The 27972-nt window shown below is 43.5% G+C and overlaps 1 protein-coding gene across 32 annotated transcripts in view; it reads right to left on the bottom strand.

The window, feature by feature from the left end:
* LOC121693910 (protocadherin alpha-C2-like) overlaps positions 1-27972 on the bottom strand; it is a 171552-nt gene that overhangs the window by 30228 nt on the left and 113352 nt on the right. Inside the window, exons 1-4 of one of the 32 annotated variants that reach the window (XM_042073744.1) lie at positions 11929-14572; positions 2378-2450; positions 1835-1851; positions 197-1046 (exon numbers count right to left, since the gene is read on the bottom strand). The exons of 17 other annotated variants lie outside the window; for them this stretch is intronic. In XM_042073744.1, the coding sequence (XP_041929678.1) occupies positions 951-1046; positions 1835-1851; positions 2378-2450; positions 11929-14307 (2565 nt within the window). In that variant the 5' untranslated portion in view covers positions 14308-14572 and the 3' untranslated portion in view covers positions 197-950. 14 more of the 32 variants (XM_042073745.1, XR_006025617.1, XM_042073747.1 and 11 more) reach the window with 14 other exon arrangements.

The following is a 27972-nucleotide window of genomic DNA, read 5'->3' as shown; positions in this document are numbered from 1 at the left end:
AGCTCTTCCTCCTCCTCCTCCACCTCCTCACCTCTCCCCCCGACAGACCCAGCTCTTCCTCCTCCTCCTCCTCCTCCTCACCTCTCCCTCCGACAGACCCAGTTCTTCCTCCTCCTCCTCCACCTCCTCACCTCTCCCCCCGACAGACCCAGCTCTTCCTCCTCCTCCTCCACCTCCTCACCTCTCCCCCCGACAGACCCAGCTCTTCCTCCTCCTCCTCCTCCTCCTCACCTCTCCCTCCGACAGACCCAGACACCAGAAGGGGACAATCACAGAGGATGCAGAGAGCCACACACCCAGAAGGACCCACGCGACCTTCCAGTCATTCAGGGTTTAACCATTTAGCAGATGAGCCACAAGGCCACAGTGTTAGTCCAGGTATTCAATTGAATCCATGTTGTGTACTTCATGGGTTTTAATTAATAACCCCGTAACCTTAGTCTTACTAGCACATTGCTACAGAGTAAGACAGAGAGAAATATACATGAAGATGAGGAAGAGGAAGAAAGAGAGGACGAAGAAGATGAAGGAGAAGAAGATGAGGAACCCACTTCTGTGCACTACAAATATTAATCACAGCCTATCTATTATACATAGAGGATCACTGCAATATTTAACAGCCTCATTAATGCATGGTTATTGCTTGCTCTTAAAAAAGGCATTTATTACACAGCATAACAGCTTGTTATGCCATGTAGACTTTCTGCAGTTCCACAGGGTAAAGTAATGAAAACGCTTCCAAACCCTATATGCTTCTATTCAAAGCTGCTATGTGTGGGAGTGAGAGAACAAGGAACGGAAGGGGAAAGGACAAGAGAAAAGACAGAAGGATCTGTCTGATGTAGCCTGCCGCTCCCCCTATACATGTTTTAGTGTCCTAAATCTGACCCTGTGCTCATGAGATGGAGGTCGCCGATGTCTCTAGGGTGAGTCAGAGAGTCGTCTGCCTGTCAGACCGAGTTGCTTCGCTGGCTGGCCGACCGGCTGGCTTGCTGACCGACGTTTCTCATATCGTCACACCATGTCTGGGGCTGGAGGGCATATGACTGGCAACCTCAGCCATATTTATATAAAAAAAAGGGCACTTTACGAGACACAACGCTAGTTAGCAGCCACCATTCACATCTCTGGGGAAGTATTGTCTTTTACAACACATTTTACATTAGCACAATTGAGACGAGACTCTAAAGCCCAAGTAGGTTATATGTTGAGATGATGAAGGGAGAGAAGGCTTTGTAAACAACTTTCCACAGTGGCATTATGGAGCAAGTTGTTTACTGCAAATAATTATGTCTCAAGTCATTTGTAAAGCTAAATAATCAAATGAAGAGAGAGAGAGAGAGAGAAAGAGAGAGAGGTAGAGAGACAGAGAGAGAGTAAGGTAGTGTGAAGGGTGGAGTGGAAACAGATTTGAAAGGGTAAGTAAGCCCTCTGTGGGTGCAGTTTGGTACTGCAAGAGCTGTATTCTTTGGCATCAATAAATAATCCATCCTCAGAGACTGACAGTGTGTTTGCACATTCTGTCTCTCTCCCTCCCTCCCTCCCTTCATCCATCCCTCCCTCCCTCCTTCTCCTCCTCCCTCCCTTGCTCTCACACACACTCTCTCTCTCTCTCCCTCTCCCTCCATCCCTCCCTCTCTCTTCCTCTCTGCTTTCCTTTGTGTATCTACATGTACACTTCTGTAGATCTGTGACGATCCTCAAATACTGACTCTCCTCCAGCCTACGCTTTCTTTAAAACAAGATCTCACCCAGCGATCAATCCCTACACCATTTCCCCTCGCTCTAAGCTTGGTGTTGCTGTCTGTTGGCCGTCATCTTGTGCTCAACCTACATTTTTTTTGCCAGTGACTGTGACGATCGCCATGACAACAAAATGGAAGGGGGTGGGGATTAAAACAGAGGAGGAGAAAAAAATCTATGTCAGTATTACATCCAAGAACCGCAGGCTAAGCCAGATATTTCCAAGCACACATCAATATACGCATGTTGATTTTTTCTTACACTGCTCACTACTCTTTCAGTCACACTAAAAACCGCACACAGATTAATCACGTCTAAACGCACACACAGACACAATCTCCAGCAGCACACACAAAGAAAAACTGAAGCAGTGGAGATCATGTTTGCACACTGCAACATGGGCTCTGCAAATTCACATCCCACGCTGATTTATGCACACACACACACACACACACACACACACACACACACACACACACACACAAACACACAAACACACACACACACACACACACACACACACACACGCTCTTTTTCTCACACACATACAGTACAAACAGATCTCTAAGTCTCAGCATAAGCCTGTTTTTCAGTCATTACATCTCCCTTGTCAGTGTAAAGGGCATGACTCAACTGAACACAAAACCCAGCTGTCCTAGGGGGCCTGATAAACACCGCTGTCTCAGCATGGGCCGTCCTCCAGATGCCTGACTGGAAAAAAAAGGAAATAAGAAGGGGAAAAAATAACATCAAAAGCCTATGGAGAAGGGGAGACAAAGCTATCAGGAGAAGCAGGCATGCTCCAGTGCCCCCCCCCTCCACTCCTCCTCCTCCTCTTCCTCACCCTCCACTCCTCCTCCTCCTCCTCACTGTTCTGCACAGCTCAGGCTCCCTCGTTCTTTTGTATGCACTCCAGCCTCAGCCTGGGCTGTGTGCGTGTGAACCGAATAAAGCCAGCCAGCGCTAATGGTGGGCGGCTGGGCGGCCGGCCGTGTTCGCGGTGTGCCCCGGTGCCGCGGTGGGGAGACGAGGAAGGCTAGATGATCAGTTCTGTCATGTTCAATCAGTAGCCGCGTTCGTGGCGAGTTGTGTAGCTGCGCAGCACGGTGGGAACTGAATTAATGTCGGTGATTTGGTTTTATTGTCTCTCCTCGCTCAGTGTATCATACATCCCTCTTTCTCTCTCTCTCTCTCTCTCTCTCTCTTCATCACATCCTTCGTTCCGGTTCAGCTTTTGCATTCGACTCTCCTCCTTAGCTGCCCAGGCTCAAGTCTTATTTGCACATCTCTGGCCCACATATCTCTTCTTATCACTGTCCCTCCCTAATGCCCTGCTTCACTAATGCTCTTTCACTCTCTCTCTCCCTCCATTTAATTCTCTCTCCCTCCCTCCCTCTCTCTCTCTCTTCCTCTCTCTCCCTCTCTCTCCCTCCTATCTTTCTGCCTCTTGCTGTGCCTGATATGAACACAGAGGGGTGTGGGTAGTTCCGCACAGGAGGTGGGTTTTAAATGAGTTGCCTGAGTACATCCTGTAGTGCTACTGGGGAAGGGCTGGGAAATGCAGCTATCTGCAGCAGCAATCTACACACATACAGCGGCAGCAGTGGCAGCTAAAAAACGCCAGTTACCATGGTTACATTGAAGGTGACAGAATGGGAGGTGACACATTGGCAGAGAGGGCTGCTGGGAAAAGAGGGGGGGGGGGGGTGAACAAGGGTAAAGGAAGGGAGGAGAAAAGGGGGGAGGGTGAGGCAAGACCTCTGCTCAATGTCCCAGGAGGTCAAGAGCGAGCGAAGGAGCAAAAAATGAAGACAGAGGCAGAGCACTCCTGCTGAGCCACATCTGTTTCCGAATAACCGAATAACCTCCTACCCATGATGCATCTGGGCTATGAGTCAGGGATCAGGGATTAGCAAAGGAGCCAGGTCACGGACTCTGGGTCATGTTTTTGGGCCGCCGCTGTTTCCGTCGCTCCTGTTCCACTCATCTAGGGAGCGGCCCAGGCACGCTAGCTGCAGTGTTGCTGTGAGAGAGCAGATTGCTCGCTGGTGAAATGTAAAAGCACTCTGCCAGGCCAACCTCGCTCTGGGTAATGTGCTTAGCAAAATCAATAATTTAATGCACTCTGCTGGGTGCTGGTCTCTCTCTTTCTCTCTCTCTCTCTCTCTCGCTCTCTCTCTCTCTCTCTGCTGCACCAGAGGCTGCTGGGGAAGGAGGCTCCTGTCTGCTAATGCACGCCCTGACACACATATAACACATGTGGACAGCCATATACACACTACTTAACACACACACACACACACTGCACATAAACACCTTGAAAAGGCTAGTCCTGGCTCAGAGACAAGGACACACACACACACACACACACACACACACACACACACACACACACACACACACACACACACACACACACATACAGTAATCATGCCTGGATGTCCTATCCTCTTTCTACTTGAAGGGGGAGGTGGGGTGGGCAGGGCAGGGCTGGGCTGGGTTGGGGGAAGGGTTTAGCATGATTGACAGAGTGGTCCCCGGTGATGATGTCAGCACCGTGAGCTCAGCCTCCAGACAGCGCGAGCTCCCTGCTGCAGAGAGCAGAGCCGGGAACAGAACAGAGCAGAGCAGAGCCGAGCGGAAAATCACCAGCCCCCTCCCCCACCTTATCTCCCACACGCAGCAGTAGCAGCATACGGAGCCTCCCTGCTCAGCCCCGCAATATGGAGCAGTGTATCAGGCTGCCTGCTCCGTGCCAACGGAAGCCACGGTGACCTCGCAACAAATCCCACCGCCCCGTTCCCAATGCCTCGTACGCTGCTGTGTAATTTTTCAACGGCAACCAAGACACATGTACACAGGCCAATCCGTAGAGTTGTGAACAACAACAATAAAAAATATATTTATACAATTTTAAAAAAAGTACATAATTCAAAATTTCTCCCCCCGAGGAAACAAATATCTGTCACACATAATGCATTTGCCCCTTTGCACTCCAGCTCACAGCTTTACGGTCTATTAGCCTCCACATGTGTGCAAATACATTCTGCAGAGGCTTTGAAGTGGAGTGGGGGAGGAGTGATTCAGCTGAGCAGTGAGACAAGAGAGGAGAGAGGAGAGGAGAGGCTGTTTTCAGCACCATGCCTCTTGAACAGCGCTGCCTGCCCTACAATGAAAGCATGAACACTGGGAGAGGTTCCACAGAGAGGAGCAGTAGCAAGCCAAGACAAAACCTTATTCTACAAACACATTTAATAGAGTTGGGAATTCTCTCTCTCTCTCTCTCTCTCTCTCTGTTAGCTGCTGAGAGTGGCCTTAATTCTGTTAGAACTGTGGTGCTAGCTTAACACTGCAGCCAAATTCCTCTGTTCATCGTCATTTGGTGAAAGTGTGCTTGTTGACAACATGCAAATGCAGATAATGCAGCATCTAGGGATGAGCCTGCCAAAGCATCGTTACTACTCAAATAAGCAACACTGTCACTGATGAAAAAGAATAGAAAAGGAGAGAATGAGAAAGAGAGGGAGAGAGAGAGAAACTGATAAAGAAAAAGAGTGATAGATAAAAAGAGAGAGAGAAAGAGAGAGAGAGGATAAAACAACAGCACAGACTGGTGAGGACCACAAAACCAACCTAATCTGTGCACAGCACAGAGAGCATTCTCTCTTTCTCTCTCTCCGTCCAAACAATCCCTCTGAGGGGACAGCAAAGCTGCACATGGCCTCGTTAGCTAGCGCAACAGACAAAACGGCAAATCTGCTCCACATGACAGAGGTCTGACTCACTCCCAGCCCTCGAATGCAGAGCAAAAAGCATGCAGTGAGCATTTCTAGTACACACTGGTGTAGGAGAGAGACAGAGAGAGAGGGAGAGAGAGAGAGAGAGAGAGAGAGAGAGAGAGAGAGAGTTCCGATCGGTTGCTAAACGTTTGGTTTATACAGGCCCACATCAGGCATCATGGTCTGATAACAATACGCCCACCCAGTCGTCACTTCCACAACTACCGGTGCACAACAAAGTATCATTTAAAGTACACAAATCAGCAAAGAGATTCGGAGAACTCCAGCGTCAGCAAAGCAATCAGCACCAAGGACAGCTCCATTACAGGCCCTACTGAATGTACAGGCAATGTCACACAATGTGCCAGGGCCTATGGTTATGGTTTTTGTATTTGACACGCTATTGTCCAAAATGACTTACAGAATATGAATAGTTTCAATACATGAGATGTAAAGAAAGATGTATAGACCCAAAACTGTACTACAGCTGTAACTTTAGTAGGACGTTATTACCTTTTCTCTAGTGGGGAGTGTTTGTGTCCTGTCAAAAGGGTCTCCCCCGTTAATACTGATCAGTTCTGCATCTGCAGGAGGATATGGTGCGGGGAAAACTACTACGTCACTCTTCAGTGTGTCTGAGCTAAAGCACACGTCATACTGCTGTGTAGATTTGGAGTAAGACCAGCTCCCATCAGGGTGTGTGGTGATAACTGGAGCGCTGTAGCCACCATTGAAACTGTTGTCTGTCCTGTGGCATTTCACAGCTATCAAGCTGATGAGGCTCAGCAAAAAGATGACAGACACTGAAACAATGGCGATGAGCAAATACAGATTTAGATCAGAAAAAGTGTCATTCGTTATTGGTACACGTCTGAATGGAGTCTTTACTTCTCCAGTGTTGTCCACGACAACATCGATTGACACAGTGGCTGAAAGTGATGGTTCTCCGTTATCTGTCACCAAAATAACAAGTGGGTGAGTTTTTAGATCGTTGTCGCTCATCCGCCTCTTGGTCCTGATTTCTCCACTGCTGGTTCCGATCCGGTACAGGTTGTTTCCTTTGGGTTCTGATATGTGATAAGAAAGCAGCGCGTTATATCCAGAGTCGGCGTCTACAGCCCTGATCTTGCCAACAAAGTATCCAGCTTCAGCTGTGTAAGGTACATTTTCAGTGTTAACAGTACCTTGCTCTGAGTAGGGAGGCAGAATTACGGGACTGTTGTCATTCTCATCCATTACAAAAACGTTAACCGTTATGCTGCTGTTCAGAGGAGGACTACCAGAATCTGTAGCCTTGACTCTGAACTGAAAAGTTTTCAATTCTTCAAAATTAAAAGATTGCATTGTGTATATATCCCCACTGTCTGGGTTCACATTCACAAATGTGGACACTGGAATGGTACTAGGGGAGTATTCCAACAGGGAATAAGTCATCCTTGAATTTTCATCTGAATCTGGGTCAATAGCTGTTACCGTGTAAATGATCTGATCTTTGGGACTATTTTCTTTAACATATACATTGATGATAGGCTCTGGGAAGCGAGGTGCATTGTCATTTACATCAGAAACATGTACAGTGAATGCACTTGTACTTGACAGAGGTGGGGTTCCTTCGTCTCTTGCAACGACCGTCACATTATACACAGCTATACGTTCCCTATCCAAAACGTCGTCTACAACAATTGAGTAATAGTTTTTATAGTTTGTCAGCAACTTAAAGGGGGTCATACCAGATAATTCGGCGTGTACATTGCCATTTTTCCCCGAGTCTTTATCGGATATGGTTATCAAGGCTACTGTTGTGCCTTTACTGGCATTTTCAGTAACAGTGTTTACTAGCGATGTAAGAGATATATCAGGATGGTTGTCGTTCACATCCACTATTTCCACTAACACTTTACAATGCGCAGAACGAGGTGACGCGCCCTTATCTTTTGCCTGTACATGAATCTCATATGCATTGGTCTTCTCAAAATCAAGCTGTCCTTTTACACGAATCTCGCCAGTATGCTGTTCAATATTGAACACACTGTTTGACTTGTCGTCGCCATCCTGGTTTATTAAAGAATAAAATATCTCGGCATTTGTGCCCTCGTCGATATCTGTTGCGTTTAGTTTAATAATAACTGTCCCGTGCGGTGCGTTTTCAACTGCCCGAACCTTATACAATGACTTACTAAATGATGGTGCGTTATCGTTGGCATCTTGTACGTTAACAATAATCTGTAATGTTCCAGATCTTGGAGGCTTACCACCATCCAACGCAGTAAGTATTAGGATGATTTTTGACTGTTTTTCTCGATCTAAAGCTTTCTGCAGGACTAACTCGGCAGATACACTTTGCTCTCCTCCGCTATGGACATCCAGAGAGAAATGCTCATTCGGGCTTAGTTTGTAGGTTTTCACCGAATTAGCTCCGACGTCAGAGTCTGATGCTCTGGGTAGCTGTATTCTGTCACCGACAAACGCCACTTCGGATATATTAAACTCCTTTGATTTTAAACGAAAGGCAGGTGAGTTATCATTCACATCTAAGATATTTACCTCGACACGGTACAAATGCAAAGGGTTGTTAACAATGGCTTCTAACGGAATTAAGCATCGCGCCGAGCTAGGGCAAAGCTCCTCTCTATCGAGTCTTTCGTTAACGAATAAAGCACCAGTCTTTAAATTTACATCAAAATATTTTCTCCCGGACACAGCAGCAATCTGAAACATCCGAGAGCCCATTTCGTGAACATTAAGATTTACATCCTTCGCGATATTTCCAACAACTGTCCCCTTATTAACCTCCTCTGATACTGAATATGTGATCTGAGCAGAAATGTGGGTGAAAAAGCAGAGAATAATCCCGCCACGAAAAAACACTGTAAATCCAAAGCGCCCAGTCATCTTGAAGGTAACCAGTCGTATACCCAGAGATTAAGATTGTTTCAAAAAATCCCATATAAATGGAGAATATGTCTTCATAGCTGCTCACAGGTACGATGATTCGCAGTCCATGCTCTTTCGGTTACGGCCACTCCATGTCTGCCTAGACAAAGAGCGCACATCACGCACGCTTCCCAATGAAAAGGAGGGGCCTAAACAAATCACTGTTTTTTTCCCTTTGTTTTGTCTTTCTACAGCGACACCTAATGGTGTACAATATTGATAAAGTATGATTGTGGATGGAAAGCTTCGTACTTTTATGGCATTGATTGTCCCTAATGTATCGGTGCGTAATGTGTGACACTATTATACAACCTCAATACAGCAAATGGAAAGGCATGTATACACTGAAAGGATGCACCTGCATTTGATCTTACCTTTTCCTTATTAGGAAGTGTTTGTGTCCTGACAAAAGTGTCCCCCTCGTTTATACTTATCAGTTCCGCATCAGCAGGCGGAAACGGTGTGGGGAAGACTACTACATCACTCTTCAACGTGTCTGAGCTAAAACACACGTCATACTGCTGTGTAGATTTGGAGTAAGACCAGCTCCCGTCAGGGTGTGTAGTGATAACTGGGGCGCTGTAACTGTTGAAACTGCTGTCTGTCCTGTGGCATTTCACAGCTATCATGCTGATGAGGCTCAATAGAAAAATCACTGACACCGAGGCAATGGCAACGAGTAAGTACATATTCAGGTCAGAAAAACTGTCCTCCTTCATAGGAGAATGTCTAAGTTTGGTTTGGAGTTCTATACTTTCCATGACCACCACCTCAATAGAAACAGTCGCTGAGTGAGATGGTTCACCATTATCAGTAATCAGAATGACAAGCGGGTGGGTTTTCATGTCATTGTCACTCATTCGCCTCTTAGTCCTTACTTCCCCGCTGCTGGTTCCGATCCGGAAGAGGTTGTTTCCTTTGGGTTCAGATATGTGATAAGAAAGCAGCGCATTATATCCTGAATCTGCGTCTACAGCCCTGATCTTGGCCACAAAATATCCCACTTCAGCACTATAGGGAATGTTCTCACTGTTAACTGGGCCGTGTTCAGAGTAAGGAGGAAGCACCCTGGGACTGTTATCATTTTCATCGAGAATAAAAATATTCACAGTTGCGTTGCTAGTTAGCGGAGGATCACCAGAGTCTTTCGCCTGAATTTTAAACTGAAACATCTTGATATCCTCGTAATTGAACGACTGTAGAGCGTAAATGTCCCCACTTTCTGCATTTATGTTGACCATAGACGTAACAGGAAGTGTTTTACTAGAATCCTCCAACAGTGAATACCTTATTTTAGCATTATTTTCTGCGTCAGAATCAAATGCCGACACTGTGTGAATAGCACCACCGACCTGGCTGTTTTCTCGCACATAAATATTAATTACTGGATCAGGGAATTGCGGTGCATTATCGTTAACATCAGAGACCCTGACGGTGATCACACTGGTGCTGGAAAGAGGTGGGGTCCCTTCATCAGTTGCGATGATGGTGACATTGTATTCCATGGCACGCTCTCTATCCAGCGGCGCATTTACAAGTAATGAATAATAATTCTTATAAGAGTTTTTAATTGTAAAAGGCACTTTGTTTTGGATTTTTAGACGCACTTCTCCGTTTTTACCACTGTCCTCATCTACAACAGTTATCATTCCGACAATCGTATCGACAGGGGCATCCTCTTTCACTGTGTTAACTAATGATGTCACAGATATTTTTGGTATATTGTCATTGACGTCGGAAATCTCTATTAGAACTTTGCAGTGAGCTGCTCTTGGATTACTGCTTTTATCTTTGGCTTGCACGCGAATTTCAACTGCATTATTTCTTTCATAATCCAACTCACCATTAACCGTAATAACCCCTGTATCCTCATTGATGGTAAAATCGCTAATTTTCTTGTCATTTCCATGTGTGACAAAGGTGTATATTATCTCACTATTTTGGCCTTCATCTAAATCAGTTGCATGAACTGTGATCACGGAGGTGCCAGGTGCTGCATTTTCGGGTACACGAGTTTTGTACAGCGATTTACTAAACAGGGGGATGTTATCGTTGACATCTCCAACATTTACATGCATTTCTAGTGTCCCTGATCGAGGCGGTTTGCCTCCATCTACAGCGGTGAGAGTAAGACGAATTACAGCCTGTGTTTCTCGGTCTAAAGCTTTCCGTAGCACTAGCTCGGCAGTTACACTCTCTCCACCGCTCTGTACATCCAGAGAGAAATATTCATTCGGACTCAGCTTATAGCTTTTCACCGTGTTACTGCCCACATCAGGATCCTGTGCTATAGGCAAAGGAAATCTTTCATCCACAAAAGCAGATTCCGAAATGTTCAAGACACTATCTGATAAGCTAAACGATGGGTCATTGTCATTTATATCTAATACAGTGACTTCAAAACGGTATATATTTAATGGCGAGTTAACAATGACTTCAAGTGGCACTGCACACTTACCGCTCGATCCGCATAATACCTCCCTATCTATTCTTTCTTTTACACTTAGGATGCCCGTCTTAACGTTTACATCGAAATACCTTGCGTTTTGTCCTGCAACAATATGAAATCCTCGACGCTGTAGGTCATTGACATCGAGATTAAAATCCTTTGCCAAATGTCCAATAGTGGTCCCAGGGTTTGCTTCCTCATTCACGGAGTAAACGATCTGCCCAAACGCAATACTCCAAAAACAGGAAAAAGCAAAAAGTATCCATACACGACACCCGTTTGCTTGAGTTATCGCCATTATACGAGGTTAAATCCACATATGGCAGAAAACTGTATTCATAATCATAGATGCATTGTGTAGTTAAAAGAACCGTGAAGCGCCGGTGGCTCGGCTGTGTGAGACATTCTAACAAAGCAATCTGTGCAGCTGAGCATCGATGAAAACAAGGCGGAGCTTCTTAAAGTCAGTGAGCAGAACATACTTTGCGGATTGCTAGTGACACCATGAGGTAGTTCTGTAATAACACAGCTCAAATATTTCGGCAAGTACAATACAAAACGATATGCAACATATGCATACGATATGCAACATATGCATATGCATATGCATATGCAATGGCTTCCTTTATATAATGCAAATTATATCAGGTGATTTAAACACCGCTCCTCATTACAGCCATTATTCAGGTCTTCAAGCAACACATTCTTCCATGAATATAGGCCTATCTAAACGTAGGCATAGTAAAGTGATTTAAACTGTCCAGTTGTCCAGTTCCTGATCAAGTAATTGTGTCTAAGGAAATGTGAATACACCCCTGCACACGTCTAGTCATCAATCAAAAGAATGCCTAAGCTGTTAGTTTAATTTTCCATTGAGAACCCATCTGTAGAACCCAGCAGGCCATTTCAGCACCATGGACAGCTTCAGTTAGGAGAAAGGGACATGAAAAGTCCTGTGCAAAGTAAAAGTTTGTTTTGAACCACGTGTCGATACAACCATGTTTTAGTCTAAACTTTGCTTACCTTATCACAGTTGGGTAGCGTCTGTGTCCTAGTAAATGTGTCCCCTCCATTAATGCTTATGAGTTCCGCCTCAGCAGGCGGAAATGGTGCGGGGAAAACTACTACATCACTCTTCAACGTGTCTGAGCTAAAGCACACGTCATACTGTTGTGTAGATTTGGAGTAAGACCAGCTCCCGTCAGGGTGTGTGGTGATAACTGGGGCGCTGTAACTGTTGAAACTGTTGTCTGTCCTGTGGCATTTCACAGCTATCAAGCTGATGAGACTCAGCAGAAAAATCACTGACACCGAGGCAATGGCGATCAGCAAATACAGGTTTAAATCCGAAAATGTATCATCCTTAATAGGAATATGTCTAAACTGAGTCCGAATTTCACCCGTATTTTCAGAAACCACAACATCAATAGATACAGTCGCTGACATATATGGCTCTCCGTTATCAGACACCAAAATCACCAAAGGGTGCGTTTTCAGGTCATTGTCACTCATTCGCCGTTTTGTTTTAATTTCACCAGAGCTGGATCCGATTCGGAAGAGGTTGTTTCCTTTGGGTTCAGAGATGTGATATGAAAGCAGTGCATTATATCCAGAGTCTGCGTCAATAGCCCTAATCTTGGCCACAAAGTATCCTGCATCGGCACTGTAAGGGATGTTTTCAGAGTTAACAGAGCCGTGTTCAGAGTAAGGGGGCAAAATCGTGGGGCTGTTGTCATTTTCATCCAGAATGAAAACATTAACTGTGGCGTTGTTGCTTAAAGAAGGCATACCAGAGTCTGCTACCTTGATTCTGAATTGAAAAGTTTTTATCTCCTCATAATTGAAAGACTGAAGCGCAAATATGTCCCCGCTATCCGCGTTTATATTGACCATAGATGATACAGGAGGGCCTTTTGTCGATTCTTCAAGCAACGAATAAGATAATTTAGCATTGTCATCCACATCAGGGTCAAACGCAGACACTGTGTATATCACTGCACCTATCTGACTATTCTCTTTCACATACACTTTGATGACCGTCTCTGGGAAACGCGGTGCATTGTCGTTAACATCCGAAATGTGCACCGTAATAACACTACTGCTAGAGAGAGGGGGAGTCCCCTCGTCAGTAGCAGTGATTGTGATGTTATAATGCGACACATTCTCTCTGTCTAGAGGACCATTGACAAGTAATGCGTAATAATTTTTATAAGAGTTTTGAATTTTAAATGGCACAGACCCAATTATCTTTAGGTTAATTTCTCCATTTTTACCGGCATCCCCATCTGTCACTGTGATGGTCCCGACTACAGTATCAATGGGAGCATCCTCTTTAACGGTGTTCACTAAAGATGTTACGGATATTTCGGGCACATTATCGTTAATATCTGTAATTTCCACAAGCACTTTACAATGTGCTTGTCTCGGTCTGTGACCCTTATCTGTAGCTTGGACTCGAATTTCAACAGCATTGTTTCTTTCATAATCTAAATCACCATTCACAGTGATAAGGCCAGTTTCGGAGTTGATGGCGAAATTGGCAATATTTATGTCATTGTCATGATTAATAAAAGAGTAAACCACCTCACCATTCTGGCCTTCGTCAGAATCACTGGCATGAACTGTAATAACGGACGTGCCGGGAGATGCGTTTTCAGACACACGAGCCTTGTATAGCGCTTTAGTAAACACTGGTATGTTATCATTAATATCTTCCACGTTTACAATGATTTGCAGTGTCCCTGTCCGGGGAGGTTTGCCTCCATCGACAGCGGTGAGTGTCAGTTTTACCACCGACTGTTTCTCTCTGTCCAAACCTTTCTGTAGAACTAGTTCAGCCGAAACAGCCTGCTCTCCCCTGCTCTGTACATCGAGGGTAAAATGCTCATTGGGACTTAGCTTGTAGCTCCGTACTGAGTTGCTGCCCACATCCGCATCATATGCACTGGGAAGAGTGAATCTCTCCCCAGGCAGAGCAAACTCGGAGATATTCAGTTCTCTTACTGGGGAACGGAACGTGGGTGAATTATCATTTATATCTAATACATTCACCTCGAACCTGTAAATGTTAAGCGGATAATTAACGGTAGCCTCTAAAGGTAAAGTACACTTAACATTATAGCCACATATTTCGTCTCTATCTATTCTTTCTTTGACGTGGAGAACACCCGTCTTTGTGTTTACGTCGAAATACCTCTTATTGGTTCCGGAAACAATCTGAAATCCACGATGCTCAAGGTCCTTTAAGTCAAGATTAAAATCCTTTGCCACGTTTCCGACCGTAGTCCCCGGACTCGCTTCCTCCGCGATAGAAAACACAATTTGCCCATATGCTATACTGCACATTTGAAACACGATGAACAATATCCACAAATGCCATCTTTTTCTTGAAGTACTGGCCATAACGCCCACCTCATATGACTACACATAGAATGAAAAGATAGCCGTTCGCATGTCGATGTGTCGATATGATCCAACAGAACCAAGCCAAACTAGTCGCTTTCCTGTGCGCACATCTCGAACAAAGCCGTCTGCAGGGCCAACCACCGATATTAATCCAAGGCGGGGCCTCACAAAGAGAAGACACTAAACTTAAAGAATGGATCTCTAGCGACACCGTGTGGCCTTCTGGAACGCTCTCCAATAATTATGACGTCATGGTAACCCAACAAACCCCTTATTCGTGCAGTCTATGACAGCACCAGGTCGATGGGAACTGCTAGAAATGTCTTTAAAACAACAACATGGTGAATGATATCCTGTCAGAACACCAATGGTGCATTCATGGCACTTGGGAATGACAAGGCTACTTTGTTTTTCCCACAGTAAGTGTTCATGTGCTTTGCCGTCGGAATGTGTGACAAACACGGATGCCACAACAAAGGTTAAAACACTCACTAATCCTAAATAAACAACTGTATTTGCTTAAAATATAGTTTAAGACGCTTGTGAAAGAAAGATATGCAGCTTTCAAGTGACAAAAACGGCAAATTCCCAAGTTCACATTAAAACTGTTGGACATGAAAGGCCACATGGACGAACTACAACGTGACGACAAAAGTGATGACGAGCCCCTAACTGGGCAACTCTGTTAGCAAAATCTAGCCCCAGTTTCCGACCTCTGACTCACACATTACGTGACGTGAATGACGCGGAATGATGATGTTTTCACTGGGAAAAAGGTTTTTCCGAAGCCCATGAACGCTAGGTAACTACACCTTCGACAACATGGTGAATATATCCTATGGCAGAACACTAACTACACCTTAAAATACAAAATACCCGAATTATATACATTTTTAGATATCCATGTGTTATAGCATTAAGGAAAAAGTTGGGTGTCTACGTCTGGCTAATACCTGAATTAAAACGAAACAAAGCAAAACAAAACAAAACAGAAACTCAAAATATATTTGTCAATGTTTTTGTACTTATTTCCACTACATCGCTCACGTTTCAGCACCATGGACAGGTCACACTCAAATGGATTGTTTGAGGCTCAAACCGATCAAACAAAGCTGTAGGAAATGTTGCACACATCATAATAACGTTTAAGGAAATGGCCCTGCAATAAACCTTACCTTTTCTCTGGTTGGTAAAGTTTGTGTCCGATTATAAGTGTCCCCTCCGTTGATACTGATAAGTTCTGCATCCGCAGGCGGAAATGGTGCGGGGAAAACTACCACGTCACTCTTCAGCGTGTCGGAGCTAAAACACACGTCATACTGCTGTGTAGATTTGGAGTAAGACCAGCTGCCATCAGGGTGAGTAGAGATAACAGGGGCGCTGTAGCCACTAAAATTGCTGTCCGTCCTGTGGCATTTTACAGCTATCAAACTGATGAGACTCAGTAGAAAGATCACTGACACGGAGACAATGGCGATAAGCAAATACAAATTCAAGTCAGAAAAAGTATCATCCTTCCTTGGCACATGTTTGAATTGTGTCTGGATGTCGCCAGAACTCTCAGCAACTACAACATCAATAGATACAGTAGCTGAAAGCGACGGTTCGCCATGGTCAGAAACCAAAACAACCAGTGGATGTGTTTTCAGGTCGTTATCACTCATTCGTCTCTTAGTCCTTATTTCTCCGTTGCTAGTTCCAATTCTGAAGAGATTATTTCCTTTGGGCTCAGAGATGTGGTAAGAAAGCAGTGCGTTATATCCAGAGTCTGCATCTACAGCCCTGATCTTGGCCACAAAGTATCCAGCTTCGGCACTATAGGGAATGTTCTCTGAATTAACTGACCCGTGCTCTGAATACGGAGGAAGAATGCTTGGACTGTTGTCATTGTCATCTAAAATGAATATATTAACTGTTGCGTTGCTGCTTAGAGAGGGAACACCAGAATCTTTCGCCACTATTTGGAATTGAAAGGTTTTAATTTCCTCATAATTGAAAGATTGCAGGGCATATATCTCACCACTATCCGCATTTAAATTAATGGAAGATGTCACAGGAAAGCTTCTCATTAAGCCCTCAAGTAATGAATATGTTATTTTAGCATTATCACCCACATCCAGATCAACAGCAGATGCCTTATAGATTACATTACCGACTGGACTGTTCTCTTTCACATACACATTTATGATCGGGTCTGGAAAACGTGGCGCATTGTCATTAACATCAGCAACGTGCACTGTAATAAGAGTACTGCTAGAGAGAGGAGGGGTTCCTTCATCTGTAGCTGTGATCGTGACGTCATACTGTGAGACACTCTCTCTGTCTAATGGCCCATTCAACAATAATGAGTACTTGTTTTTGTACGTATTCTCTATTTTAAATGGCACCGAACCATGTATTTTGAGGTTCACAGCACCATTTGGACCAGTATCATCATCTTTGACGGTTATCAGTCCCACCATTGTCCCCACCGCAGCATTCTCGTTCACTCGTTCGAGTAAAGAAGTTAACGATAATTCAGGTACATTATCATTCACGTCTAATATTTCCACCAGCACTTTACAGTACCCAGCGCGTGGTTTTGAGCTTTTATCTTTTGCTTGGATACGAATTTCAATGGCACGGTCGGTTTCGTGGTCAATATCCCCTTTAACTGTAATCATACCAGAATTTGTATCAATGGCAAATGCATCTGTAGTTTTGCTGTGTTCGCGTGTAACTAAAGAGTAAAGAATATCACCATTTAGGCCTTCATCTAAGTCAGTAGCGTGGACTGTGATTACAGATGTGCCTTTAGGTGCATTTTCTGATACAAGGGCTTTGTAGAGCTGCTTATTAAACACGGGGATATTGTCATTGATATCCTCCACATTAACAATAATCTTTATCGTACCGGATCTAGACGGTTTTCCGCCATCAAAAGCAGTCAGTACGAGTTGTATAGTAGGCTGCTTCTCACGATCCAAAGATTTCTGGAGAACTAGCTCAGGGGATGCATTCTCCTCCCCATTTTGTACATCGAGGGAGAAGTATTCATTGTTTTGCAGCTTATAGCTTTTCACGGAGTTGCTACCCACATCCGCATCATATGCTCGAGGTAATGTAAACCTCTCTCCCGGTAGAGCTACCTCAGATATATTCAAATATTCCGTCGATGCAGGAAATATGGGTGGATTATCATTAATGTCTAAAATACTAACGTCGAAACGATACATAGCCAAAGGTGAGTTAGCAATTGCTTCCAATTCCAAAGTGCACTTTGTACTTCGTCCACATATTTCATCTCTATCTATCCTTTCTTTTGTGTGTAAAATTCCAGTTCCAATGTTGACGTCAAAATACCTCTTATTAGGTCCGGATACTATTTGAAATCCACGAATAGCAAGGTCCTTTACATCCAAGTTAAAATCCTTCGCTAAATTCCCGACAGTCGTCCCCGTGTTTGATTCCTCTGAAACCGAATACACTGTTTGTCCAAGCGAAATACTGCAAAGCTGAAACAACAATATATAATGTATCCACGGACGATATTCCTGGTCCCACATATTCCCCCGATCGTTATTACAGCTATAACGTTATAAACGTAAAAAAGAAACGCATGGTTCAGTAGCCCATATGGTCTCCGTTCACAACGAGGGCTCCGAACCGCACTATTCTCCCGAACAAAGCCCTGCAAGACAGAGCCCCTCCTGCTCAAAATGGGAGGAGTCGAAGCTGTTGTTCACACTGTGGACGGCTAGTGACATCGTGTGGATAATAATATAACATGAAGAGGTTCTGAATCAAATACACATATAGTTTATATTGTAAGAGTTTGTCACAAAACACACATTCATGTAGGCCAAGATCTACCGAGAAGCTAAGCATTTAAAACGAACCCAAGACCAGTTCCTAAAATAGTACCCTAAGTCCTACGTCTAAAAATTAGGGATTTGTGTGATGGATTTACATAAACAACAAGAGGCTTGAAGACAATTTCTCATTTAAAACACACAGAGTCTTTCATGTGTTGTTATGGCGTCAAACTACTTGCTGTATAGAGAAGCTACCAAGGCACTGGTTCCTAAAGACACAACTTTTTGACCTCAGGATATGAACAGCACTCTCATACGTATCTGAATAAATACACATAGGAATAAAGTAAGGAATACATGTATAATCAAATAGATAGATAAATAGATTGATAGATAGATTAAAAAAAGATTCCGGTAAACTGCAACACTGCAGCACTGCAGCACCATGGACAGCTACCATAGTATTAAATGGGGTTAATGTTGAAATACACGGTCAGTCAACAGCAGTCTACGTTCAGGCCTTGCAAATGTAAATGGCCTTACCTTTTCTGTGTTGGGGAGTGTTTGTGTTCGCTGAAAGGTGTCTCCACCATTAATACTGATCAGTTCAGCATCAGCTGGTGGAAATGGTGTGGGAAAGACTACCACGTCACTCTTCAGTGTGTCTGAGCTAAAGCACACGTCATACTGCTGTGTAGATTTGGAGTAAGACCAGGTTCCGTCAGGATGGGTGGTGATCATTGGGGGGTTGTAGCCACTGAAACTGCTGTCTGTCCTGTGGCATTTTACAGCTATCAAGCTGATGAGGCTCAGTAGAAAAATGATCGACACGGAGACAATGGCGATGAGCAAATACAAATTCAAATCTGAGAATGTATCATCCTTCACAGGAATATGTCTAAATTGAGTTTGGACCTCCCCTGTGCTCTCCATAACAACAACATCAATAGAAACTGTAGCAGATAAAGAAGGCTCTCCATTATCAGAGACCAAAATGACAAGCGGATGAGATTTCAGATCATTATCACTCATTCGTCTCTTAGTTCTGATTTCTCCGTTGCTCGTTCCGATTCGGAAGAGGTTGTTTCCTTTGGGCTCAGATATGTGGTAAGAAAGCAGCGCATTATATCCAGAGTCTGCGTCTACGGCCCTGATCTTGGCCACAAAGTATCCAGCTTCGGCACTATAGGGAATGTTCTCACTGTTAACGGAGCCATGCTCTGAATAAGGAGGAAGAATGGCTGGAGAGTTGTCATTCTCATCTAAAATAAAAACGTTGACAGTGGCGTTGCTCCTCTGAGGAGGGACACCACAGTCAGTCGCCTGAACTTGAAACTGAAAACTCTTTATTTCCTCAAAGTTAAACGACTGCAGTGCGATAACATCACCTGTAACAGAGTTAATACTAATTGCCGAGCCCGCTCGTTTCGAGGAGGTTTCAAATAGTGAATATGATAATTTCGCATTATCGTCTACATCCGGGTCAAATGCTGAGACCGTGTAAATTATAGTACCAACCGGACTATTCTCTTTCACATAAACATTTATTACAGGCTCTGGGAACTGCGGTGCGTTATCATTCACATCAGAAACGCGTATAGTAATAACACTAGTACTAAAAAGAGGTGGGGTCCCCTCATCTGTCGCTCTGATGGTGACATTGTATTCGGATATCTTCTCTCTGTCCAGAGGACCGTCGACCGTCAGCGAGTACCTATTCTTGTAGGTATTGACCATCTTAAATGGCACTGAGCCGAGTATCTTAAGATTCACTGCTCCGTTTTGACCGGCATCGTCATCTTTCACTGTTATTAATCCAACCATTGTACCTACAGGGGAATCTTCTTTAATGGTGTTTACTAATGACGTTACAGATATTTCAGGGATATTGTCATTGATGTCAAGAACTTCAACCAAGACTTTACAAAATCCAGCGCGTGGACTATGTCCTCTGTCAGTTGCCTGGACTCGAATTTCCACTGCACCATGTGTTTCATGGTCTAATTCACCGACCACAGTGATTTCGCCTGTGTATCGATCAATGTTGAATATGTTCATTTGATTATCATTACCTGAGTTTACAAATGAATACACGATTTCGCCATTTATGCCATCGTCTAAATCATTAGCCTTAACGGTGAGCACGGAAGTCCCGGGAGACACATTTTCATTAATTTGGGCTTTGTATAAAGACTTGCTAAACACGGGTATATTGTCATTCACGTCCATGGCGTTAACTATTATTTTTGTCGTCCCTGATTTAGCAGGTTTTCCTCCATCTAAAGCAGTAAGGACGAGCTGAATAACTGGCTGCTTTTCCCGGTCAAGCGCTTTCTGGAGGACTAATTCAGCTAATAAACTTGTTCCCCCGTGCTGTATGTCTAAAGAAAAATGTTCGTTCGAGCTCAGCTTATAATTCTTCACCGAGTTACTGCCGACATCTTTGTCGTTCGCAACCGGCAAGGAAAACCTCTCGCCTGGAAAAGCCGACTCTGATACATTTATTTCATGCGCAGGCGAAGTAAATATAGGTGCGTTATCATTTATATCTGAAACATTCACTTCAAAGCGATACATATTCAATGGGGAGTTAACAATGGCCTCTAATTCTAAGCGGCACTTTAAGCTCCGTACACATAACTCGTCCCTGTCAATTTTCTCCCTGACATGGAGAATACCAGTCTTCACATTCAGATCAAAGTACCTCTTATACGGTCCATCCACTATCTGAAATCCTCGGTGTTCAAGATCTTGCACATTAAGGTTTAAATCCTTTGCTAAATTCCCAACGATCGTTCCCGGATTTGTCTCCTCCAAAAGGGTATACACGACCTGCCCGGACACAATGCTCCAGCAACCGAGAAAGAGAGCGAGTAATATCCCCAAATGAAATCCTTGGACAGATATCAGCGCCATAGTCCGTCAACTACAGAAATCGGTTTTTAGAAAAAGGTTTATATGCATCGCTGTGAATACTCTTAACCAAACAATAATCGACGTAGCTGCACATTCGAGTTTTGGCTGTGCGCTTTTCCCGAACAAAGCCTTCTGACAGGACATGCACACTCCTCCCTATGAGGAGGAGCTTCGGAAATATCCAGGCGAAAATAACACAGTGGGTCGCTGGTGACACCATGTGGACATCATTCAAACGTGTTTTTCAGTTGCAATAATATTATGTCAGATGAAGTAAAAGAAAACAAATATGTTTCTATGATTGCGCACGTTTCCTAGAGTAAACTTGGAAAACTCAAATGCAGAGTATGACCAAGTATGACAGCCATTGTGTCACTGATTCACAATTTAAAATATTAATGGGATATATTAGAAAAGGGATCTATAACCATACCAAATGTGTATCTGTTAATATCTTGTACATTTACAATGCATCTGTGCCTAGCATATGTAGCGCCCTGCGTCCATCACAGGACAAACATACAGAACTGCAAGTGTTAGCATGCTAATGTAAATAAAATACACTTTCTTACACCTGCATGTCCAGCACCATGGACTGCAGCGTTCTGTTTCCCTAACTGGAAGCATTAAGGAACAAAAGCTATATTGCCAAAAAAGAGAAAATTAAAATGAAGAAACGACTGCACACTTTTTACCAAATCACTAAATTGCAGCGGATGTTATGCAACTGCTAAAACAATGTAATTACTTCAAATACATTCACAATGCATGTCATGCAATGCAAAAACTCATATTCATGTAGGCTACATCAACATCAAGTCCAAACTTATACATGAGGTCATATTTGTATTCTTACCTTTTCTTTATTAGGGAGTGTTTGAGTCCGATTAAATGTGTCTCCACTATTAATACTGATTAGTTCGGCATCAGGTGGCGGATATGGTGTGGGGAAAACCACAACGTCACTCTTCAGTGTGTCGGAGCTAAAACACACGTCATATTGCTGTGTAGATTTGGAGTAAGACCAGCTCCCGTCAGGGTGTGTGGTGATAACTGGGGCGCTGTAACTGTTAAAATGGCCATCTGTCCTGTGGCATTTCACAGCTATCAAGCTGATGAGGCTCAGCAAAAAGATGACAGACACTGAGACTATTGCAACCAATAAATAAAGATTAAGATCAGAAAACGTGTCGTCCTTAACAGGAACATGTCTGAATTGGGTCTTCAGATCATCTGCGTTTTCCATAACAACAACATCGATGGATACAGTTGCTGACAGTGGAGGCTCTCCATGATCAGAAACTATAATCACCAGCGGGTGTGTTTTAAGGTCACTATCACTCATACGCCGCTTAGTCCTGATTTCCCCACTGCTGGTTCCGATTCGGAAGAGATTATTTCCTTTTGGTTCGGAGATGTGGTAAGAAAGCAGCGCGTTATATCCAGAATCTGCGTCTACAGCTCTGATTTTTGCCACAAAGAAGCCTGCATCAGCTGCATAAGGAACATTTTCCGTGTTCACCGAGCCATGCTCAGAATATGGTGGGAGGACCACGGGGCTGTTGTCATTCTCATCCAGAACAAATACATTCACTGTAACATTATTACTAAGCGGGGGTGAACCCGAGTCTGTGGCCTGAACTTTGAATGAAAATAATTTAGTTTCCTCATAATTGAAAGACTGAAGGGCATAGACCTCACCACTATCCGAATTTATGTTCACAGCAGAGGTGACAGGGAAGTTTTTGTCTGAGCCTTCCAGGTAAGTATAAGTGATTTTGGCATTATCATTCATGTCAGGGTCGAAAGCAGTCACTGTAAAAATCACAGCACCAACGTCACTGTTTTCTTTCACATAAACATTAATAACAGGCTCCGGGAAGCGAGGGGCATTGTCATTAACATCAGATATGCGAACAGTAATATGGCTAGTGCTAGAGAGAGGCGGACTCCCCTCGTCCGTAGCTTGCATGCTTATGTCATACTGAGATACTTGCTCTCTGTCTAACGGACCATCCACAACCAATGCATATTTATTTTTGTAAGTGTTTTGTATTTTAAATGGTACCGACTCTATTAAGCTAAGCTTTACAGCACCATTTTGCCCAGTATCACCATCTATTACAGTAATCAGGCCAACCATAGTGCCCGCCTTAGCATCCTCTTTTACTTGGTCAGCTAAAGACGTTATTGATATAACGGGCGAATTGTCGTTAACATCCACTATTTCTACAAGAACTTTACAATGTGATACTCTTGGGCTGGCACCCTTGTCCTCTGCTTTTACATGAATTTCAAAGGCATTGTTTGTCTCAAAGTCTACCTCCCCATTTACTATGATTTCCCCTGTCGATTGATTGATTTCAAAAGCATCAATATTATTGTCATTGTCATGATTTATAAAAGAATACATGATTTCGCCATTTAAACCCTCATCTAAATCTGTGGCGTATACAGTAATCACTGATGTACCAATGGGTGCGTTTTCTGTGACTCTAGCTTTATATAGCTGTTTACTGAATATGGGAACATTGTCATTTACATCTATAACATGTACGACTATATTCATTGACCCTGATCTGGAGGGCTTCCCACCATCTATTGCTGTTAATGTGAGTTTAATCAAAGACTGCTTTTCTCGGTCTACAGCTTTTTGTAGCACTAATTCTGCCGATACACTGTCCCCTGCGCTCTGCACGTCTAATGAGAAGTATTCATTCGAGCTCAGCTTGTAGGTCTTCACAGAGTTACTACTCACATCCGCATCGTGGGCACGAGGCAATGTAAATCTCTGCCCTGGAAAAGCGGACTCTGAAATGTTTATGGACAAAGACGACGTGCGAAAAGCGGGTGCGTTATCGTTGATGTCTAAAATGTTTACCTCGAAGCGATACATATTCAATGGTGAGTTGAGAATGGCTTCCAGTTCCAATGAACATTTTAAGCTTCGTCCACATAATCCTTCTCTGTCAATTTTGTCTTTAACATGAAGAACTCCAGTTTTCACATTCACGTCGAAATACTTCTTGTTAGGTCCAGCAACTATCTCAAATCCGCGAGGCTCTAGTTCACTCACATCCAGATTAAAATCTTTTGCGAGATTTCCTACCGCGGTGCCGGTGTTCGTCTCCTCCGAAACGGAATATACAATCTGCCCCCACACAATACCACGCAAGCGAACGATAACACAAATCCACAGGATAGCGTTCCAAGCCATATTCCAAAATCACCGTAGTTTGATGTTGGTGAAAAAAGTGTTTGCGCATTTCGAAATAAACGTTTTCATGGAAGTAATGATGACCACCGTCGAACCATTTTCTCCGTTATTGAACAAAGCCGACTGGGATGCCACACACCCTTTGTAAAATAAGGAGGAGCTTCATAATACCGAGCTACCAAAGTTATCCGCGGATCGCTAGTGACACCGTGTGGCTGAGCCAAGTTAAGGTGCTGCGTAAGCTTAAGAGTGTATAGTCTGTAGAACATAACATGTACAAAAGTGTGCATGCTGCAGAGGCAGAAATTCTCAAGGTGTAACGACACCATATCGAGAAATAAAGTGATTGTATAGAGAATTCAATATGCATACACAGATGTATACTTCTAGACATATACAATACATACAGCCACGGCATACAGGTTTTCCATGAACTCAGAATGTGAACAATGGGAAATAAGTAAAACACAATGCAGTATATTCCAAATGCACTTATAAATGACTGATACTTTATCAGCAAAGTTTTTCAATATCTCGTCTCATTCACCACCAAGGGATCTGAACACGTATCAGCACCATGGAGAGCTACAAATTAGCGTCATAAACCAGTACCAACAAACCAGACAGCAAACTGGACCTCACAGATTGGTACACGTGAGAAGTAATCCTCTCGCGTTTTGCAATTACTTCAGCCAACGTAGGGAGAATTATCTTACCTTATCTTGGGTTGGAAGTGTTTGTGTCCTGGTGAATGTGTCTCCACCATTGATACTAATCAGTTCCGCATCAGCAGGCGGAAATGGTGCGGGGAACACTACTACGTCACTCTTCAGTGTGTCGGAGCTAAAACACACGTCATACTGCTGTGTAGATTTGGAGTAAGACCAGCTCCCGTCAGGGTGTGTAGTGATAACCGGGGCGCTGTAACTGTTGAAACTGGTGTCTCTCCTGTGGCATTTCACAGCTATCAAGCTGATGAGGCTCAGCAGAAAAATCACCGATATAGAGACAATGGCGATGAGCAAATAAAAGTTTAAATCCGAAAAGGTGTCTTCCTTAACAGGATTATGCCTAAATGTAGTTTGAATTTCACCTGTGATTTCCCCAACAACAACGTCAATAGAAACAGTAGCTGACGAAGCAGGCTCTCCGTTATCAGAAACCAAAATGACTAGCGGATGCGTTTTTAGGTCATTATCACTCATTCGCCTCTTAGTCCTGATTTCTCCGTTGCTGGTTCCAATTCGGAAGAGGTTGTTTCCTTTGGGCTCAGATATGTGGTAAGAAAGCAGCGCATTATATCCAGAGTCTGCGTCTACGGCCCTGATCTTGGCCACAAAGTATCCAGCTTCGGCACTATAGGGAATGTTCTCACTGTTAACGGAGCTATGTTCTGAATATGGAGGAAGAATGGCTGGAGAGTTGTCGTTCTCATCTAAAATAAAAACGTTAACAGTGGCGTTGCTCCTCTGAGGAGGCACACCAGAGTCAGTAGCCTGAATTTGAAACTGAAAACTCTTTATTTCCTCAAAATTAAACGACTGGAGAGCATGTATGTCTCCAGTAACTGAGTTAATATTAACTGCAGTGGCTGTGCTTTTGAATGAATTATCAACCAATGAATATACAATATTTGCATTATTTCCTACATCTGGATCAAGAGCTGATACGGTGTGAAGTACAGAGCCAACCGGACTGTTCTCTTTCACATAAACATTTATGATGGATTCAGGAAACTGCGGCGCGTTATCATTCACATCAGAAACACGAACAGTGATAACGCTAGTACTGGACAGAGGAGGGGTGCCCTCGTCAGTTGCTCTTATAGTAACATTATAATCAGGCGTCTTCTCTCTATCCAGTGGCCCATCAACCATTAATGAATATCTATTTTTGTAGGTATTGTCAACTTTAAACGGCACCGAGCCCAATATCTTCAGATTTACAACACCATTTTTTCCAGCATCAGCATCTTTTACAGTTATTGATCCAACCATTGTGCCCACAGGCGAATCCTCTTGTATTATATTCTCTAACGATGTAACAGATATTTCAGGAACATTGTCATTTACATCAAGTATTTCAACAAGCACTTTACAAAATGCAGCACGTGGATTATGTCCTCGGTCTGTTGCCTGCACACGGATCTCTAATGCTGGGCTTGCTTCATGATCTAATTCTCCGGTTACTGTGATCTCGCCCGTTAGAGAATTAATGTTGAAAGCATGTATTTTATCGGGGCTGTCTTGGTTCACAAATGAGTATACGATGTCCGCATTTATACCTTCATCTAAGTCAGTAGCTTGAACAGAGATAACAGATGTACCAGGTAGAACATTTTCGTAAAGCTGTGCTTTGTACAGGGGTTTACTAAAAACCGGAATGTTGTCATTCACATCTATAACGTTAACCATAATTTTGGTTGTTCCGGATCGTAGGGGCTTTCCTCCATCTAAAGCTGTAAGAACTAACTGAATCACAGCGAGTTTCTCTCGATCTAATGGCTTTTGTAACACTAACTCGGCAGACACAGTGTCACCTCCGCTATGCACATCGATAGAGAAATATTCATTTGGGCTCAGCTTGTAGCTTTTCACCGAGTTACTCCCTACATCCGCATCGTATGCTATTGGTAAGGAAAATCGCTCACCTGGAAAAGCTAGCTCTGAAATATTTATCTGACTCACGGATGAGCGAAATGAAGGTGTATTATCGTTAATGTCTACAACATTTATTTCAAAGCGATGTATATTCATTGGTGATTTAATAATGGCCTCTAATTCCAAAGAGCATTTAGAGCTCCGTCCGCATAAGTCTTCCCTGTCTATTCTTTCCCTAACATGAATATTACCTGTTTTTCCGTTCAAATCAAAGTACTTCTTGTTGGGTCCATCCACTATCTGAAATCCCCGACGCTCAAGATCTTGCACATTTAGGTTCAAATCCTTTGCTAGGTTTGCAACAGTAATCCCAGGGTTTGTCTCTTCCGAAACGGTGTACACTAACTGTCCTGATGCGATACTCCATAGACCAAAAAACAAACAGATACACACCAAATTGTATCCTTGCTCCGATATAGGTGCCATAATCCATGAAATGAAAAGTCTGATACTTTGGACTCTATTTTATCCACATCGCCATACAAAATGTTTTTCAAGCACATAACAGCGTTCGCGTCTCGCTCATACTGGTCTCGGGAACAAAGACCTGTGCCAGGCCCAAAGCCCTCCTCCCAAGTCCTAAACAAGGCGGAGCCACGGTAACACAATATCATACCGTGGGTGGCCAGTGACACCGTGTGGAGAAAGCCATGTTAATAAAACTGAGATTGCGGTCATTTTGACAAATAGTTTACAAGGGCATATGATTAGTTAGTAGGCCTACACGTAGACAAAACCAAATAGCATTACTCTATTCTATATAGTGTTTACTGTATGCTAATGTGCATAATGTATTTCAACAGTAGACTATGCTATAGGCCAGTCATCAAACAAACCAGTGAGAAAGATGGCAATGCTCAACGGTATTAAAGTATTAGAACAATACAATGTTCAAATTCAAGTTCAAAAACATTATAGATGTAATACTTTGCACCTATAGTTTATATTTTGTTTACATATGACGCCCTCTCACTGCAGTGGGCCTATCTAAACTAATCTAAACCTCCAGTACCATGGACAGCTACCCATACTCCTCAGATGCGTTCTTTGATACTGAAGTAGCCTACATAACTGT

The sequence above is a fragment of the Alosa sapidissima genome, chromosome 20 (assembly GCF_018492685.1).
Source record: "Alosa sapidissima isolate fAloSap1 chromosome 20, fAloSap1.pri, whole genome shotgun sequence".
Lineage (NCBI taxonomy): Eukaryota > Metazoa > Chordata > Actinopteri > Clupeiformes > Clupeidae > Alosa > Alosa sapidissima.
Note: the sequence above shows the minus strand (reverse complement) of the source record. Positions and strands in the feature narration are given on the sequence as shown.